At 48.5% G+C, this 18,084-nt stretch overlaps 1 protein-coding gene across 1 annotated transcript; it reads left to right on the top strand.

The window, feature by feature from the left end:
* Positions 1-1,897: 1,897 nt before the first annotated feature.
* LOC144487032 (C-type lectin domain family 4 member E-like) lies at positions 1,898-17,866 on the top strand. The gene is made up of 6 exons (XM_078205076.1): positions 1,898-2,058; positions 4,490-4,609; positions 10,897-10,998; positions 11,810-11,952; positions 14,229-14,335; positions 15,947-17,866. The coding sequence occupies exons 1-6, from the start codon at positions 1,929-1,931 to the stop codon at positions 16,137-16,139; spliced, it is 795 nt and encodes a 264-aa protein (XP_078061202.1). The 5' UTR covers positions 1,898-1,928; the 3' UTR covers positions 16,140-17,866.
* The last annotated feature ends 218 nt before the right edge of the window (positions 17,867-18,084 follow it).

Consider the following 18,084-nt stretch of genomic DNA (forward strand, 5'->3'; position numbering starts at 1 on the left):
GCTCATGGCATGCGATCCCGTGTTGTCATACTGAACATGGAAACACAATGTTTTCCCTTCATTTTCCAATTTTTTCCTCGTCGCCAGGGTGACACGGTAACTTGGTGACACAAAGAAGGTCATGGAATGCGTTTTCTTTCAGATGATTCTCTTAAATTTAACGGCTAATTGCAAAGTTTAACAATGACCAGTAACTCAGCAGAATGAGAATAACAGGAACAATAATGAAAACAGGAGCACTGGAAAAACAGGTCTTGCTCAGGGAATTATGCCCAAAAGCCCGCCAGAACCCACACACTCCAGGCAGACAGCTGTAGAACAACTGCATCGGGGGAAAGACTTAAACAAACACTCTGTAATCAAAGCATTTACATTCTGGTACAATTCCTCAGAGCACATTGTCCTCAATAAAATCATGCATAACACCCCTTTCCAAGGCAACAGTCCTAACAGATTGTCTCAATGCGAAACATCCAGTTAAAGTCCCAAACATTTCCCTGCCACTCTCGGGAAAATAATTTCATTAGTTCATAAGATATAGGAGCAGAATTAGGCCACTCGGCCCATCGAGTCCGCTCCGCCATTCTATCATGGCTGATACGCTCCTCATCCCCATTTTCCTGCCTCCCCCCCATAACCCTTCAACCCCATTCCCAATTAAAAATCTGTCCAACTCCTCCTTAAATTTACTCACTGTCCCGGCATCCACCGCGCTTTGGGGCAGCGAATTCCACAGATTCACAACCCTTTGGGAGAAGTCGTTCCTCCTCAACTCTGTTTTAAATTTGCTGCTCCTTATCCTCAGACGATGACCTCTCGTCCTAGAATGTACAACAAGAGGAAGCATCCGCTCCACGTCTACTTTATCCAAACCTTTTGTCATCTTGAATACCTCAATTTGATCTCCCCTCATTCTTCTCAATTCCAGAGAATTTTGGCCTAAACTGTTCAATCTCTCTTCATACGACAAACCTCTCATCTCTGGAATCAATCTAGTGAACCTCCTCCGAACTGCCTCCAATGTCACTACATCTTTCCTCAAAGATGGGAACCAAAACTTTGCCCAATACTCCAGGTACACAAGGCTTTAGAATTTCCACTCTCCAGAACAGATCAAGTTTTCGTTATATGACCTTCTGGCTCCAATATGTATCAATTTAACTGATTATTTTGCCTTTCACCTTTACGATCTCCCAATTGTATATGTTCCTTTTCCAATCCAACATTCAACTTGGAAGTCAAGCACGCAAGTGAAAGAGAAAGGTAGAAATCTTCAGATAGAGAGATGAAGAGAGAGGGAGGAAAAGACAGGGAGAGTTTGATGAGGCAAAGTTTATTTATTAGTGTCACAAGTCGGCTTATATTAACGCTGCAATGAAGTTACTGTGAAAATCCCCGAGTCGCCACACCCCGGCGCCTGTTCGGGTACACTGAAGGAGAATTTAGCACGACCCAATGCACCCTAACCAGCACGTCTTTCGGACTGTGGGAGGAAGCCGGAGCGCCCAGAGGAAACCCACGCAGACACGGGGAGAATGTGCAGACTCTGCACAGATTGTGACCCAAGCGGGGAATCGAACCGGGGTTGCTGGCGCTGTGAGACAGCAGTGTTAACCACTGAGGAACAGAGAAAGAAGCAGAAAGAGACAGAGAGAGCTTGAGAGAGGAAGAGAGACAGAGAGAGACAGAGAGATAATTGGACACAAACCAATTGGAGAGTTTGAGAGATGGAGAGGGAGAGAGCTTGAGACTGAGAGGTTGGTGCCCAGGGAGTCAGTACAACCAGTCTCTCACTCCGATCTCAGGGGAAGGGGCATTGCGAAAGGAACAAACCGTCACAAAGAGTTTGAAGGAAGTTCTCACACTCACATCGACTCTGAGGAGAGACTGAGACACAAGTGGGAGAGAGAGAAGGAGACGGGAGAGGAATGGAGGGTGAAAGTGAGGGAGGCAGAGAGAGAGAGACAGAGGGGGACAGACAGACACAAAGAATGGAGCCAGACGGAGTCTATATCAATACGCGAGGAAAGAACAAGGACAGAACAACACCCAGAGCAGGTAAGAGAAATTCTTAATAGAGAAGCAGAGAGAGATAGAGAGGGAGACGGAGGGATAGAGACAGAGAGAGAGGGAGGGATAGAGACAGAGAAAGATAGACAGAGACAGAGAGAGAGACACACAGAGAGAGAGAGAGGGTAAGAGAGAGAGACAGAGAGAGAGGGAGGGATAGAGACAGAGACAGAGAGAGAGGGACAGAGAGAGAGACAGAGAGAAAGAGAAACAGTGAGAGAGAGAGAGAGGGTAAGAGAGAGAGATACATGGAGAGAGACAGAGAGAGACAGAGAGAGAGAGAGACAGTGAGAGAGACAGAGAGAGAGAGGGTAAGAGAGAGAGAGACATGGAGAGAGACAGAGAGAGAAAGAGAGAGACATGGAGAGAGACAGAGAGAGAGAGACAGGGAGATGAGGGATACAATTCCAACGACAGAGGGACAGTGGGGGACAGTGTAGTGGGAGCTTTACTCTGTATTGAACCCCATGTTGTACCTGTCCTGGGAGTGTTTGATGGGGAATGTGCAGAGGGAGCTTTACTCTGTATCTAACCCCGTGCTGTCCCTGTCCTGGGAGTGTTTGATGGGGACAGTGTAGAGGGAGCTTTAATCTGTATCTAACCCCGTGCTGTACCTGTCCTGGGAGTGTTTGATGGGGACAGTGTAGCGGGAACTTTACTCTGTATCTAACCCCATGCTGTACCTGTCCTGGGAGTGTTTGATGGGGACAGTGTAGAGGGAGCTTTACTCTGTATCTAACACCGTGCTGTACCTGTCCTGGGAGTGTTTGATGGGGACAGTGTATAAGGAGCTTTACTCTGTATCAAATCCCATGCTGTACCTGTCCTGGGAGTGTTCGATGGGGACAGTGTAGAGGGAGCTTTACTCTCCATCTGACTCCGTGCTGTACCTGTCCTGGGAGTGTTTGATGGGGGACAGTGTAGAGGGAGCTATACTCTGTATCTAACCCCGTGCTGTACCTGTCCTGGGAGTGTTCGATGGGGGACAGGGTAGAGGGAGCTTTACTCTGTATTTAACATTGGGCTGGAGCTGTCCTGGGGGTGTTTGATGGGGGACAGTGTAGAGGGAGCTTTACTCTGTATCTAATCCCGTGCTGTACCTGTCCTGGGGGTGTTTGATGGGGGCAGTGTAGAGGGAGCTTTACTCTGTATCTAACCCCGTGCTGTACCTGTCCTGGGGGTGTTTGATGGGGGCAGTGTAGAGGGAGCTTTACTCTGTATCTAACCCCGTGCTGTACCTGTCCTGGGAGTGTTTGATGGGGGACAGTGTAGAGGGAGCTTTACTCTGTATCTAACCCCGTGTTGTACCTGTCCTGGGAGTGTTTGATGGGGGACAGTGTAGAGGGAGCTTTACTCTGCATCTAACCCCGTGCTGTACCTGTCCTGGGGGTGTTTGATGGGGGACAGTGGAGAGGGAGCTTTACTCTGTATCTAACCCCGTGCTGTACCTGTCCTGGGAGTGTTTGATGGGGGACAGTGCAGAGGGAGCTTTACTCTGTATCTAACCCCGTGCTGTACCTGTCCTGGGAGTGTTTGATGGGGACAGTGTAGAGGGAGCTTTACTCTGTATCTAACCCCATGCTGTACCTGTCCTGAGAGTGATTGATGGGGACAGTGTAGAGGGAGCTTTACTCTCCATCTAACTCCGTGCTGTACCTGTCCTGGGAGTGTTTGATGGGGACAGTGTAGAGGGAGCTTTACTCTGTATCTAACCCCGTGCTGTACCTGTCCTGGGAGTGTTTGATGGGGACATTGTCGAGTACTTTGCTCTGTATTTAACCCCGTGTGTATAGTTCTCACAATTCGAGCTATGTAAGACCCTCGTCAGACCCCATATGGAGTACGGTGCTCAGTTCTGGTCGCCTTATTACAGGAAGGATGTGGAAAAGATTGAAAGGGTGCAGAGGAGATTTACAGGGATGTTGCCTGGATTGAGTGGCATGCCTTATGAGGATAGGCTGAGGGAGCTCAGTCTTTTCTCCTTGGAGAGACATAGGATGAGAGGAGACCTAATAGAGGTATATAAGATGTTGAGAGGCATAGATCGGGTGGACTCTCAGAGGCTTTTTCCCAGGGTGGAAATGTCTGCTACGAGAGGACACAGGTTTAAGGTGCTGGGGGGGAGGTACAGGGGAGATGTTAGGGGGAAGTTTTTCACACAGAGGGTGGTGGGCGAGTGGAATCGGCTGCCGTCAGTGGTGGTGGAGGCGAACTCAATAGGGTCTTTTAAGAGACTCCTGGATGAGTACATGGGACTTAATAGGATGGAGGGTTATAGGTAGACCTAAAAGGTAGGGATATGTTCGGCACAACTTGTGGGGCCGAAGGGCCTGTTTTGTGCTGTAGTTTTCTATGTTTCTAATTCTCTGTCCCGTAAAGTTGTACAAGTTTCACAACATTCTGAACTTCTCTGTTACAGATGAATTTGGACAGGAAACAGCTGGAGGAAGATGTTCAATAACTTCAACACATCTGGGCCGAATCGCCCTCATTGTCTTAATCATCAGTCTGGCCATTGCTATTGGACTGAGAGTCCAGGGTAGGTAAATGTGTCTCGCACTGTAACCGTTACAGAGAGGGGAGGGGAGGGGAAACTAAATTCTTTATTTTCTCAGTCCTCCTTCAGTAACCAGGGATTCTTTAATTGTTTAATAATTTGTGCAGTGGTAAACAAACCCTGTGACATCACTGTGTCAAGTAACTTGCTGTGAACTCACTGCAAGGCTCAATTAGAAGTTTAATTTACTCATACATTCAAACCCGGGGAATAGTCACAAATATATAAACACACACAAGGCAAAATGAGGAGAGAGGAGATATGTCAACTTGGAGGAATGTTCAAATAATAATCACCACTGATATGGAGATCAGTTCATGTTAGTCCAGAAGCTTCGAGTCCACTGAGCGACAATTCACGGAGGAATTACAGTTCAGGTGGGTTCAAATATCTGAAACAGAATTTACAAAACGTGTCTGATGTTAATTGGGATGTGGAGGGAAGAGATTTAGACACACAGAAAAGGAGGAGCATTGGACATCAGTCCAGTAAACTCTCTTGGGAATTTACTGAACATTGTGTGAAAATAAATCATGTGACTTACAGCAGACATTTTTTGGCAGAGCTCAGATTTCAATTGGGAAAAAATGAAATGATAGATTGCAACAAATAATAATTAATTTCACATCATACCGACATGATAGGAAAACTCTGATATATCACAAGTTTAATGTTTCATAATTATGATATATCCAACACTGCTGAACATAGCAAATTGATATATCCCACACCCCTCACTGTAACACTCTGATATATCACACACCCCTCACTGTAACACTCTGATATATCCCACATCCCTCACTGTAACACTCTGATATATCCCACACCCCTCACTGTAACACTCTGATATATCCCACACCCCTCACTGAAACACACTGATATATCGCACACCCCTCACTGTAACACTCTGATATATCCCACACCCCTCACTGTAACACTCTGATATATCCCACACCCCTCACTGTAACACTCTGATATATCCCACACCCCTCACTGTAACACTCTGATATATCCCACACCCCTCACTGTAACACTCTGATATATCCCACACCCCTCACTGTAACACTCTGATATATCCCACACCCCTCACTGTAACACTCTGATATATCCCACACCCCTCACTGTAACACTCTGATATATCCCACACCCCTCACTGTAACACACTGATATATCCCACACCCCTCACTGTAACACTCTGATATATCCCACACCCCTCACTGTAACACTCTGATATATCCCACACCCCTCACTGTAACACTCTGATATATCCCACACCCCTCACTGTAACACTCTGATATATCCCATACCTCTCACTGTAACACTCTGATATATCCCACACCCCTCACTGTAACACTCTGATATACCCCACACCCCTCACTGTAACACTCTGATATATCCCACACCCCTCACTGTAACACTCTGATATATCCCACACCCCTCACTGTAACACTCTGATATATCCCACACCCCTCACTGTAACACTCTGATATATCCCACACCCCTCACTGTAACACTCTGATATATCCCACACCCCTCACTGTAACACTCTGATATACACCACACCCCTCACTGTAACACTCTGATATATCCCACACCCCTCACTGTAACACTCTGATATATCCCACACCCCTCACTGTAACACTCTGATATATCCCACACCCCTCACTGTGACACTCTGATATATCCCACACCCCTCACTGTAACAGTCTGATATATCCCACACCCCTCACTGTAACACTCTGATATATCCCACACCCCTCACTGTAACACTCTGATATATCCCACACCCCTCACTGTAACACTCTGATATATCACACACCCCTCACTGTAACACTCTGATATATCCCACACCCCTCACTGTAACACTCTGGTATATCCCACACCCCTCACTGTAACACTCTGATATACCCCACACCCCTCACTGTAACACTCTGATATATCCCACACTACTCACTGTAACACTCTGATGAATCCCACACCTCTCACTGTAACACTCTGATGTACCCCACACCCCTCACTGTAACACTCTGATATACCCCACACCCCTCACTGTAACACTCTGATATATCCCACACCCCTCACTGTAACACTCTAATATATCCCACACCCCTCACTGTAACATTCAGATATATTCCACACCCTTCACTGTAACACTCGGATATATCCCACACCCCTCACTGTAACACTCTGATATATCCCACACCCCTCACTGTAACACTCTGATATATCCCACTCCCCTCACTGTAACACTCTGATATATCCCACACCCCTCACTGTAACACTCTGATATATCCCACACCCCTCACTGTAACACTCTGATATATCCCACACCCCTCACTGTAACACTCTGATATATCCCACACCCCTCACTGTAACACTCTGATATATCCCACACCCCTCACTGAAACACAGTGATATATCCCACACCCCTCACTGTAACACTCTGATATATCCCACACCCCTCACTGTAACACCCTGATATATCCCACACCCCTCACTGTAACACCCTGATATATCCGACACCCCTCACTGTAACACTCTGATATACCCCACACCCCTCACTGTAACACTCTGGTATATCCCACACCCCTCACTGTAACAATCTGATATACCCCACACCCCTCACTGTAACACTCTGATATATCCCACACCACTCACTGTAACACTCTGATGTATCCCACACCTCTCACTGTAACACTCTGATGTACCCCACACCCCTCACTGTAACACTCTGATATACCCCACACCCCTCACTGTAACACTCTGATATATCCCACACCCCTCACTGTAACACTCTAATATATCCCACACCCCTCACTGTAACACACTGATATACCCCACACCCCTCACTGTAACACTCTGATATATCCCACACCCCTCACTGTAACACTCTGATATATCCCACACCCCTCACTGTAACACTCTGATATATCCCACACCCCTCACTGTAACACTCTGATATATCCCACACCCCTCACTGAAACACAGTGATATATCCCACACCCCTCACTGTAACACTCTGATATATCCCACACCCCTCACTGTAACACCCTGATATATCCCACACCCCTCACTGTAACACCCTGATATATCCGACACCCCTCACTGTAACACTCTGATATACCCCACACCCCTCACTGTAACACTCTGGTATATCCCACACCCCTCACTGTAACAATCTGATATATCCCACACCCCTCACTGTAACACTCTAATATATCCCACACCCCTCACTGTAACACTCTGACATATCCCACACCCCTCACTGTAACACTCTGATATATCCCACACCCCTCACTGTAACACTCTGATATATCCCACACCCCTCACTGTAACACTCTGATATATCCCACACCCCTCACTGTAACACTCTGATATATCCCACACCCCTCACTGAAACACAGTGATATATCCCACACCCCTCACTGTAACACTCTGATATATCCCAAACCCGTCACTGTAACACTCTGATATATCCCACACCCCTCACTGTAACACACTGATATACCCCACACCCCTCACTGTAACACTCTGATATATCCCACACCCCTCACTGTAACACTCTGATATATCCCACACCCCTCACTGTAACACTCTGATATATCCCACACCCCTCACTGTAACACTCTGATATATCCCACACCCCTCACTGAACCACAGTGATATATCCCACACCCCTCACTGTAACACTCTGATATATCCCACACCCCTCACTGTAACACCCTGATATATCCCACACCCCTCACTGTAACACCCTGATATATCCCACACCCCTCACTGTAACACTCTGATATACCCCACACCCCTCACTGTAACACTCTGGTATATCCCACACCCCTCACTGTAACAATCTGATATACCCCACACCCCTCACTGTAACACTCTGATATATCCCACACCCCTCACTGTAACACACTGATATATCCCACACCCCTCACTGTAACACTCGGATATATCCCACACCCCTCACTGTAACACTCTGATATATCCCACAACCCTCACTGTAACACTCTGATATATCCCACACCCCTCACTGTAACACTCTGATATATCCCACACCCCTCACTGTAACACTCTGATATATCCCACACCCCTCACTGTAACACTCTGATATATCCCACACCCCTCACTGTAACACTCTGATATACCCCACACCCCTCACTGTAACACTCTGATATACCCCACACCCCTCACTGTAACACTCTGATATATCCCACACCCCTCACTGTAACACTCTGATATATCCCACACCCCTCACTGTAACACTCTGATATATCCCACACCCCTCACTGTAACACTCTGATATATCCCACACCCCTCACTGTAACACTCTGATATATCCCACACCCCTCACTGTAACACTCTGATATATCCCACACCCCTCACTGTAACACTCTGATATATCCCACACCCCTCACTGTAACACTCTGATATATCCCACACACCTCACTGTAACACTCTGATATATCCCACACCCCTCACTGTAACACTCTGATATACCCCACACCCCTCACTGTAACACTCTGATAGACCCCACACCCCTCACTGTAACACTCTGATATATCGCAAACCCCTCACTGTAACACTCTGATATATCCCACACCCCTCACTGTAACACTCTGATATATCCCACACCCCTCACTGTAACACTCTGATATATCCCACACCCCTCACTGTAACACTCTGATATATCCCTCACCCCTCACTGTAACACTCTGATATATCCCACACCCCTCACAGTAACACTCTGATATACCCCACACCCCTCACTGTAACACTCTGATAGACCCCACACCCCTCACTGTAACACTCTGATATATCCCACACCCCTCACTGTAACACTCTGATATATCCCACACCCCTCACTGTAACACTCTGATATATCCCTCACCCCTCACTGTAACACTCTGATATACCCCACACCCCTCACTGTAACACTCTGATATATCCCACACCCCTCACTGTAACACTCTGATATGTCCCACACCCCTCACTGTAACACTCTGATATATCCCATACCCCTCACTGTAACACTCTGATAGATCCCACACCCCTCACTGTAACACTCTGATATATCCCACACCCCTCACTGTAACACTCTGATATACCCCACACCCCTCACTGTAACACTCTGATATATCCCACACCCCTCACTGTAACACTCTGATATATCCCACGCCCCTCACTGTAACACTCTGATATATCCCACACCCCTCACTGTAACACTCTGATATGTCCCACACCCCTCACTGTAACACTCTGATATATCCCATACCCCTCACTGTAACACTCTGATATATCCCACACCCCTCACTGTAACACTCTGATATACCCCACACCCCTCACTGTAACACTCTGATATATCCCACACCCCTCACTGTAACACTCTGATATAACCCACGCCCCTCACTGTAACACTCTGATATATCCCACACCCCTCACTGTAACACTCTGATATATCCCACGCCCCTCACTGTAACACTCTGATATATCCCACACCCCTCACTGTAACACTCTGATATAACCCACACCCCTCACTGTAACACTCTGATATATCCCACACCCCTCACTGTAACACTCTGATATATCCCACACCCCTCACTGTAACACTCTGATATATCCCACACCCCTCACTGTAACACTCTGATATACCCCACACCCCTCACTGTAACACTCTGATATACCCCACACCCCTCACTGTAACACTCTGATATATCCCACACTCCTCACTGTAACACTCTGATATACCCCACACCCCTCACTGTAACACTCTGATATACCCCACACCCCTCACTGTAACACTCTGATATATCCCACACTCCTCACTGTAACACTCTGATATACCCCACACCCCTCACTGTAACACTCTGATATATCCCACACTCCTCACTGTAACACTCTGATATACCCCACACCCCTCACTGTAACACTCTGATATATCCCACAGCCCTCACTGTAACACTCTGATATATCCCACACCCCTCACTGTAACACTCTGATTTTTATATAATATATATAGATGGACGGGGAAGCGAGGCACATGTAAGTTATTTTATTTTCTCCCCCTCCCTCAGAAAGCAGAGATGTTTTAGTTTGAGATAATTTGTGGTGTTGTTTCTACAAGCTGTCTGTTTTTCACGTCAAAGATTTTAGTAACTTGCGGAAAACTCTTTTTATTGATAAATTCGAAATTTAGTTTACTCATACATTCAAACCCGGGAGCGGATTCTCACTGGTTCATACCCACTCTGACACGTTCTATTTCTCAGAACATCAGATGAGGAAAGATCTATTGTTGGAGCTGGATGGAAAGTTCCAGAATGCGTCCGAGATTGCAAGATCGCTGTGCAGATTGCTCCGAAACCGCTCAGGTGAGTTTGTGCCAGGGGACACACTGCGCCCACTGCCCAGTGTTGTACCCTCTGTCTATTAACAGATGCCCCTCAAACCTGACCCCCACGACCCACCAAATCCGTCTCAGAACGCCACAATGTCCACGCAGCAACAAGGCCTCTGTGACATGAGCGGTTATTCTGTCAGATTGCAACAGGTGATGGGCTGAATGGCCTCCTCCTGTTCCTGTGTAACAGGCTGGAGAGAGAGAGAGGGGCTGAATGGCCTCCTTCTGTTCCTGTGTAACAGGCTGGAGAGAGAGAGAGGCTGAATGGCCTCCTCCTGTTCCTGTGTAACAGGCTGGAGAGAGAGGGGCTGAATGGCCTCCTCCTGTTCCTGTGTAACAGGCTGGAAAGAGGGGCTGAATGGCCTCCTCCTGTTCCTGTGTAACAGGCTCGAGAGAGAGAGAGAGAGGGGCTGAATGGCCTCCTCCTGTTCCTGTGTAACAGGCTGGAGAGAGAGAGGGGGGCTGAATGTCCTCCTCCTGTTCCTGTGTAACAGGCTCGAGGGAGAGAGAGAGAGGGGCTGAATGGCCTTCTCCTGTTCCTGTGTAACAGGCTGGAGAGAGAGAGGGGCTGAATGGCCTCCTCCTGTTCCTGTGTAACAGGCTGGAGAGAGAGAGGGGCTGAATGGCCTCCTCCTGTTCCTGTGTAACAGGCTGGAGAGAGAGGGGCTGAATGGTGTCCTCCTGTTCCTGTGTAACAGGCTGGAGAGAGAGGGGCTGAATGGCCTTCTCCTGCTCTGAATTTTTAATGTATTTCACCGAATGAATTCTTTATTATTTCTCAGATTCTCTCTGTCCGAGTGGCTGGAAACTTCACAATCACAGCTGCTACAGATTCTCCATAGCGAAAGGTAACTGGGACACAGCAAAGCGAGAATGTGAATCCCTAAACTCACACCTCCTCATCATCAATACAGACCAGGAACAGGTGAGAATGACAGCAACACCTGTCAGAATGTGTTAGAGAGAAAATATCCCCCTGCACTGTCCCCCCATCAAACACTCCCAGGACAGGTACAGCACGGGGTTAGATACAGAGTAAAGCTCCCTCTACACTGTCCCCATCAAACACTCCCAGGACAGGTACAGCACGGGGTTAGATACAGAGTAAAGCTCCCTCTACACTGTCCCCCCATCAAACACTCCCAGGACAGGTACAGCACGGGGTTAGATACAGAGTAAAGCTCCCTCTACACTGTCCCCATCAAACACTCCCAGGACAGGTACAGCACGGGGTTAGATACAGAGTAAAGCTCCCTCTACACTGTCCCCCATCAAACACTCCCAGGACAGGTACAGCACGGGGTTAGATACAGAGTAAAGCACCCTCTACACTGTCCCCCATCAAACACTCCCAGGACAGGTACAGCACGGGGTTAGATACAGAGTAAAGCTCCCTCTACACTGTCCCCCATCAAACACTCCCAGGACAGGTACAGCACGGGGTTAGATACAGAGTAAAGCTCCCTCTACACTGTCCCCCATCAAACACTCCCAGGACAGGTACAGCACGGGGTTAGATATAGAGTAAAGCTCCCTCTACACTGTCCCCATCAAACACTCCCAGGACAGGTACAGCACGGGGTTAGATACAGAGTAAAGCTCCCTCTGCACTGCCCCCATCAAACACTCCCAGGACAGGTACAGTACGGGGTTAGATACAGAGTAAAGCTCCCTCTACACTGTCCCCCATTAAACACTCCCAGGACAGGTACAGCACGGGGTTAGATACAGAGTAAAGCTCCCTCTACACTGTCCCCCATCAAAAACTCCCAGGACAGGTACAGCACGGGGTTAGATACAGAGTAAAGTTCCCTCTACACTGTCCCCCATCAAACACTCCCAGGACAGGTACAGCACGGGGTTAGATACAGAGTAAAGCTCCCTCGACACTGTCCCCATCAAACACTCCCAGGACTGGTACAGCACGGGGTTAGATACAGAGTAAAGCTCCCTCTGCACTGTCCCCATCAAACACTCCCAGGACAGGTACAGCACGGGGTTAGATACAGAGTAAAGCTCCCTCTACACTGTCCCCATCAAACACCCCCAGGACAGGTACAGCACGGGGTTAGATACAGAGTAAAGCACCCTCTACACTGTCCCCCATCAAACACTCCCAGGACAGGTACAGCACGGGGTGAGATACAGAGTAAAGGTCCCTCTACACTATCCCCCATTAAACACTCCCAGGACAGGTACATCACGGGGTTAGATACAGAGTAATCTCCCTCTCCACTCTCCCCTGTCAAACACTCCCAGGACAGTTACAGCACGGGGTTAGATACAGAGTAATCTCCCTCTCGACTCTCCCCTGTCAAACACTCCCAGGACAGGTACAGCACGGGGTTAGATACAGAGTAAAGCTCCCTCTACACTGTCCCCCATCAGACACTCCCAGGACAGGTACAGCACGGGGTTAAATATAGAGTAAAGCTCCCTCTACACTGTCCCCATCAAACACTCCCAGGACAGGTACAGCACGGGGTTAGATACAGAGTAAAGCTCCCTCTACACTGTCCCCCATCAAAAACTCCCAGGACAGGGACAGCACGGGGTTAGATACAGAGTAAATCTCCCTCTACACTGTCCCCCATCAAACACTCCCAGGACAGGTACAGCACGGGGTTAGATACAGAGTAAAGCTCCCTCTATACTGTCCCCCATCAAACACTCCCAGGACAGGTACAGCACGGAGTTCGATACAGAGTAAAGCTCCCTCTACACTGTCCTCCATCAATCACTCCCAGGACAGGTACAGCACGGAGTTAGATACAGAGTAAAGCTCCCTCTACACTGTCCCCCATCAAACACTCCCAGGACAGGTACAGCACGGGGTTAGACACAGAGTAAAGCTCCCTCGACACTGTCCCCCATCAAACACTCCCAGGACAGGTACAGCACGGGGTTAAACACAGAGTAAATCTCCCTCTACACTCTCCCCATCAAACACTCCCGGGACAGGTACAGCACGGGGTTAGATACAGAGTAAAGCTCCCTCTACACTGTCCCCCATCAAACACTCCCAGGACAGGTATAGCACGGGGTTAGATACAGAGTAAAGCACCCTCTACACTGTCCCCCATCAAACACTCCCAGGACAGGTACAGCACGGGGTTAGATACAGAGTAAACACAGAGATAAGGAGCTGTGTGTGTGAGTTGAGGCAGTGACAGTAACTCCACAAACTTGTTTCTTCTCTAGAATTTTGCAATCAAATCCATGCCGAACAAGAATAAACAATATTTTATTGGACTCACAGATCGAGAGAGTGAAGGAAACTGGAAATGGGTGGATGGGACCCCAGTGAGGTGAGTCCGAACATCGCACTAGGACAGAGTGGGACAGTGGGATTAGTTTGGGGATTGATACAGGGCTATGGGGAGAGAGCGGGGCAGTGGGATTAGTTTGGGATTGATACAGGGCTATGGGGAGTGAGCGGGACAGTGGGAATAGTTTGGGGATTGATACAGGGCTATGGGGAGAGAGTGGGGCAGTGGGATTAGTTTGGGATTGATACAGGGCTATGGGGAGAGAGTGGGGCAGTGGGATTAGTTTGGGATTGATACAGGGCTATGGGGAGAGAGTGGGACAGTCGGATTAGTTTGGGATTGATACAGGGCTATGTGGAGAGAGTGGGGCAGTGGGATTAGTTTGGGGATTGATACAGGGCTATGGGGAGAGTGTGGGGCAGCGGGATTAGTTTCGGGATTGATACAGGGCTATGGGGGTAGTGCGGGGTCGTGGGATTAGTTTGGGGATGGATACGGAGCTATGAGGAGAGAGTGGGACAGTGGGATTAGTTTCGGGATTGGTACAGGGCTATGGGGCGAGAGTGGGACGGTTGTATTAGTTTGGGATTTGATGCAGGGCGATTGGGAGAGAATGGGGTTGTGGGATTATTTTGGGGATTGATTCAGGGCTATGGGGAGAGAGGTGGGACAGTGGGATTTGTTTGGGGATTGATACAGGGCTATGGGGAGAGAGTGGGGCAGTGGGATTAGTTTGTGATTGATACAGGGTTATGGGGAGGGAGTGGGACAGTGGGATTAGTTTGGGGATTGATACAGGGCTATGGGGAGAGAGTGGGGCAGTGGGATTAGTTTGGGGATTGATACAGGGCTATGGGGAGTGAGTGGGACAGTGGGATTAGTTTGGGGATTGATACAGGGCTATGGGGAGAGAGTGGGACAGTGGGATTAGTTTGGGGATTGATACAGGGCTGTGGGGAGAGAGTGGGGCAGTGGGATTAGTTTGGGATTGATACGGGGCTATGGGGAGAGTGGGGCAGTGGGATTAGTTTGGTATTGATACAGGGCTATGGGGAGAGAGTGGGACAGTGGGATTAGTTTGGGGATTGATACAGGGCTATGGGGATAGAGTGGGGCAGTGGGATTAGTTTAGGATTGATACAGGGCTATGGGGATAGAGTGGGGCTGTGGGATTAGTATGGGGATGGGTACGGTGCTATGAGGAGAGAGTGGGGCAGTGGGATTAGTTTGGGATTGATACAGGGCTATGGGGAGAGATGGGACAGTGGGATTAGTTTGGGGATCGATACAGGGCTATGGGGAGAGAGTGGGGCAGTGGGATTAGTTTGGGGATCGATACAGGGCTATGGGGAGAGAGTGGGGCAGTGGGATTAGTTTGGGGATTGATACAGGGCTATGGGGAGAGAGTGGAACAGTGGGATTAGATTGGGATTGACACAGGGCTATGGGGAGAGAGCGGGACAGTGGGATTAGATTGGGATTGACACAGGGCTATGGGGAGAGAGCGGGGCAGTGGGATTAGTTCGGGGATGGATTCGGGGCTCTGCGGAAAGTGTGGGAAAGTGGGATTAGTTTGGGATTGATGCGGGTTTGCTGGAATATTTTCCTATCTCTGAAAGGAATTTAATGGCTATTTTTCCACATTCCCAGTAAATCTCATTGGCTGAAGAACCAACCGGATAATTGGAATGGTGATGAACACTGTGGAACAATTTCGAAAGTAGACGTTGAAGATGTATTTGGCTGGAATGATGTCCCTTGTTCCATGGAGTTCCCTTTTATCTGTGAGAAACTGGCTCCATCCAGCATCGGGGCAGCTGCCTTTGAGAAATATTGTCCCTGAAGAGAGACTGGGACACAGAATGAGAGACTCAGGATTGTGTAAATACCCCCACCCCCTCCTCCATTACCCTCAACACCCCCCCCCCCACCCCACACTCCCACTGTCCATATATCCCCCTGTGCGTCCTCTCAGTATGTCCCTCTGTTCCCCAGTGTGTCCTCTCTCTATATCCCTGTGTTCCCCAGTGTGTCCTCTCTCTATATCCCTCTGTTCCCCAGTGTGTCCTCTCTCTATATCCGTCTGTTCCCCAGTGTGTCCTCTCTCTATATCCCTCTGTTCCCCAGTGTGTCCTCTCTCTATATCCCTGTGTTCCCCAGTGTGTCCTCTCTCTATATCCCTGTGTTCCCCAGTGTGTCCTCTCTCTATATCCCTCTGTTCCCCAGTGTGTCCTCTCTCTATATCCCTCTGTTCCCCAGTGTGTCCTCTCTCTATATCCCTCTTCCCCAGTGTGTCCTCTCTCTATATCCCTCTGTTCCCCAGTGTGTCCTCTCTCTATATCACTCTGTTCCCCAGTGTGTCCTCTCTCTATATCCCTCTGTTCCCCAGTGTGTCCTCTCTCGATATCCCTCTGTTCCCCAGTGTGTCCTCTCTCTATATCCCTCTGTTCCCCAGTGTGTTCTATCTCATCTCTGCCACCACCTTCCCATCTCCTTCCCACTCCATTTCCCCTCCCCTCCCCGCAGCCCCAATCTCCCATTGCCTCACTCTGCTTCCCTGCAATAGAGCCCATTTGTCTTTGAATGTATGTATATAAGCAAACCTGAATAAACCAGTGTAGTTGGGTATGTGCCCTCCCAGTGTGCATGTGTGCACTGCCTAGAGTTTCTGTCCCACAACAATATCACGGACTGTAGATTTCTCTGCTTTTTGGAAACTTCCGGTAAATCAGCAGCGGAACTGAGTGTTATTTATTGCTGAGAATAATACTTTAAAATCTACTTGATTAGAATTTGTCTGCACTTGTGGTTGGACTGACCTTCCAAGATGGCTGCATTGAGGGTCATTACTGAGCTGTTTGAACTCTCTCTCTTGTGGGTTATATTGAGGGTTAAGTGTTTGTTTTGTGAACCGGATGAGTTTACACAGTCGCCCGGACAACGACGGGCTTTGCGACCGCACATATGTCATGGAATTTAAATTCCACCATCCACCACGGTGGGATTCGAACCCTTTCTCCCCCGAGCTTTATCCTGGGCCTCTGGATTCCTAGCCCAGCGGCAATGCCACTGCGCCACCATCCTGTGGGCTTGTGTATTTTCAGTTCCTTTCTGTTTAGCGTGCTGGGCTGTTATTGATTAACTGCGCTCCAACCTTTGACTCAGCTGAGAGGCTCATCGAAGCAGGAAAGCCCCGAGGTTGCTATGGAGACAAATTGCTGAGGTTTGGAGCGATGCTTTAAAAGGGGGAATCGCTGTGTTCTGTTGTCTTTTTGTTTTATCATTTTATTCTTAAGAAAAACTAACCAGGAGATGATAGATATCCGGGTCCGTTGTGGTTAACACAGTTACTCAGTTTGGAGACGCGTTCTGGGGGATTGCATCAGACCCAGGAGCTTCTGTTTAATGGGATGAAAATCCCAGTGACAGAATAGATGCCACGCGAGTGTCAACATGTTTCTGGCGGGTCACAGAGTGTGAGCATCCATGAAGCCAACACTTGGACTAGGAGTTTGGGCATTTATCATATCTTATTCGCCCCGTGTATCTCTTCGGTCGTTCCTGCGCGTGTTTTTTTTTCTGTTTTTAAGTTTATATATTAAAGATTCTCTTTGATCTTGGAGTCCTGTTGCTTATTTCCAGCCTCTCGTCACTGCCACACATTCTACACTTTCAATGATTAAGATCTCTTAAAGCCAGTTGTGGACAAGTATCCGGATTCTCCTGTACTCCCCCAGTCCCGGGGACAGGACAGCCGGTCCGGGAGAGTTTAGCCGTGAATGAGGGTC

Source organism: Mustelus asterias, unplaced genomic scaffold (genome assembly GCF_964213995.1).
Source record: "Mustelus asterias unplaced genomic scaffold, sMusAst1.hap1.1 HAP1_SCAFFOLD_555, whole genome shotgun sequence".
Taxonomy (NCBI): Eukaryota; Metazoa; Chordata; class Chondrichthyes; order Carcharhiniformes; family Triakidae; genus Mustelus; species Mustelus asterias.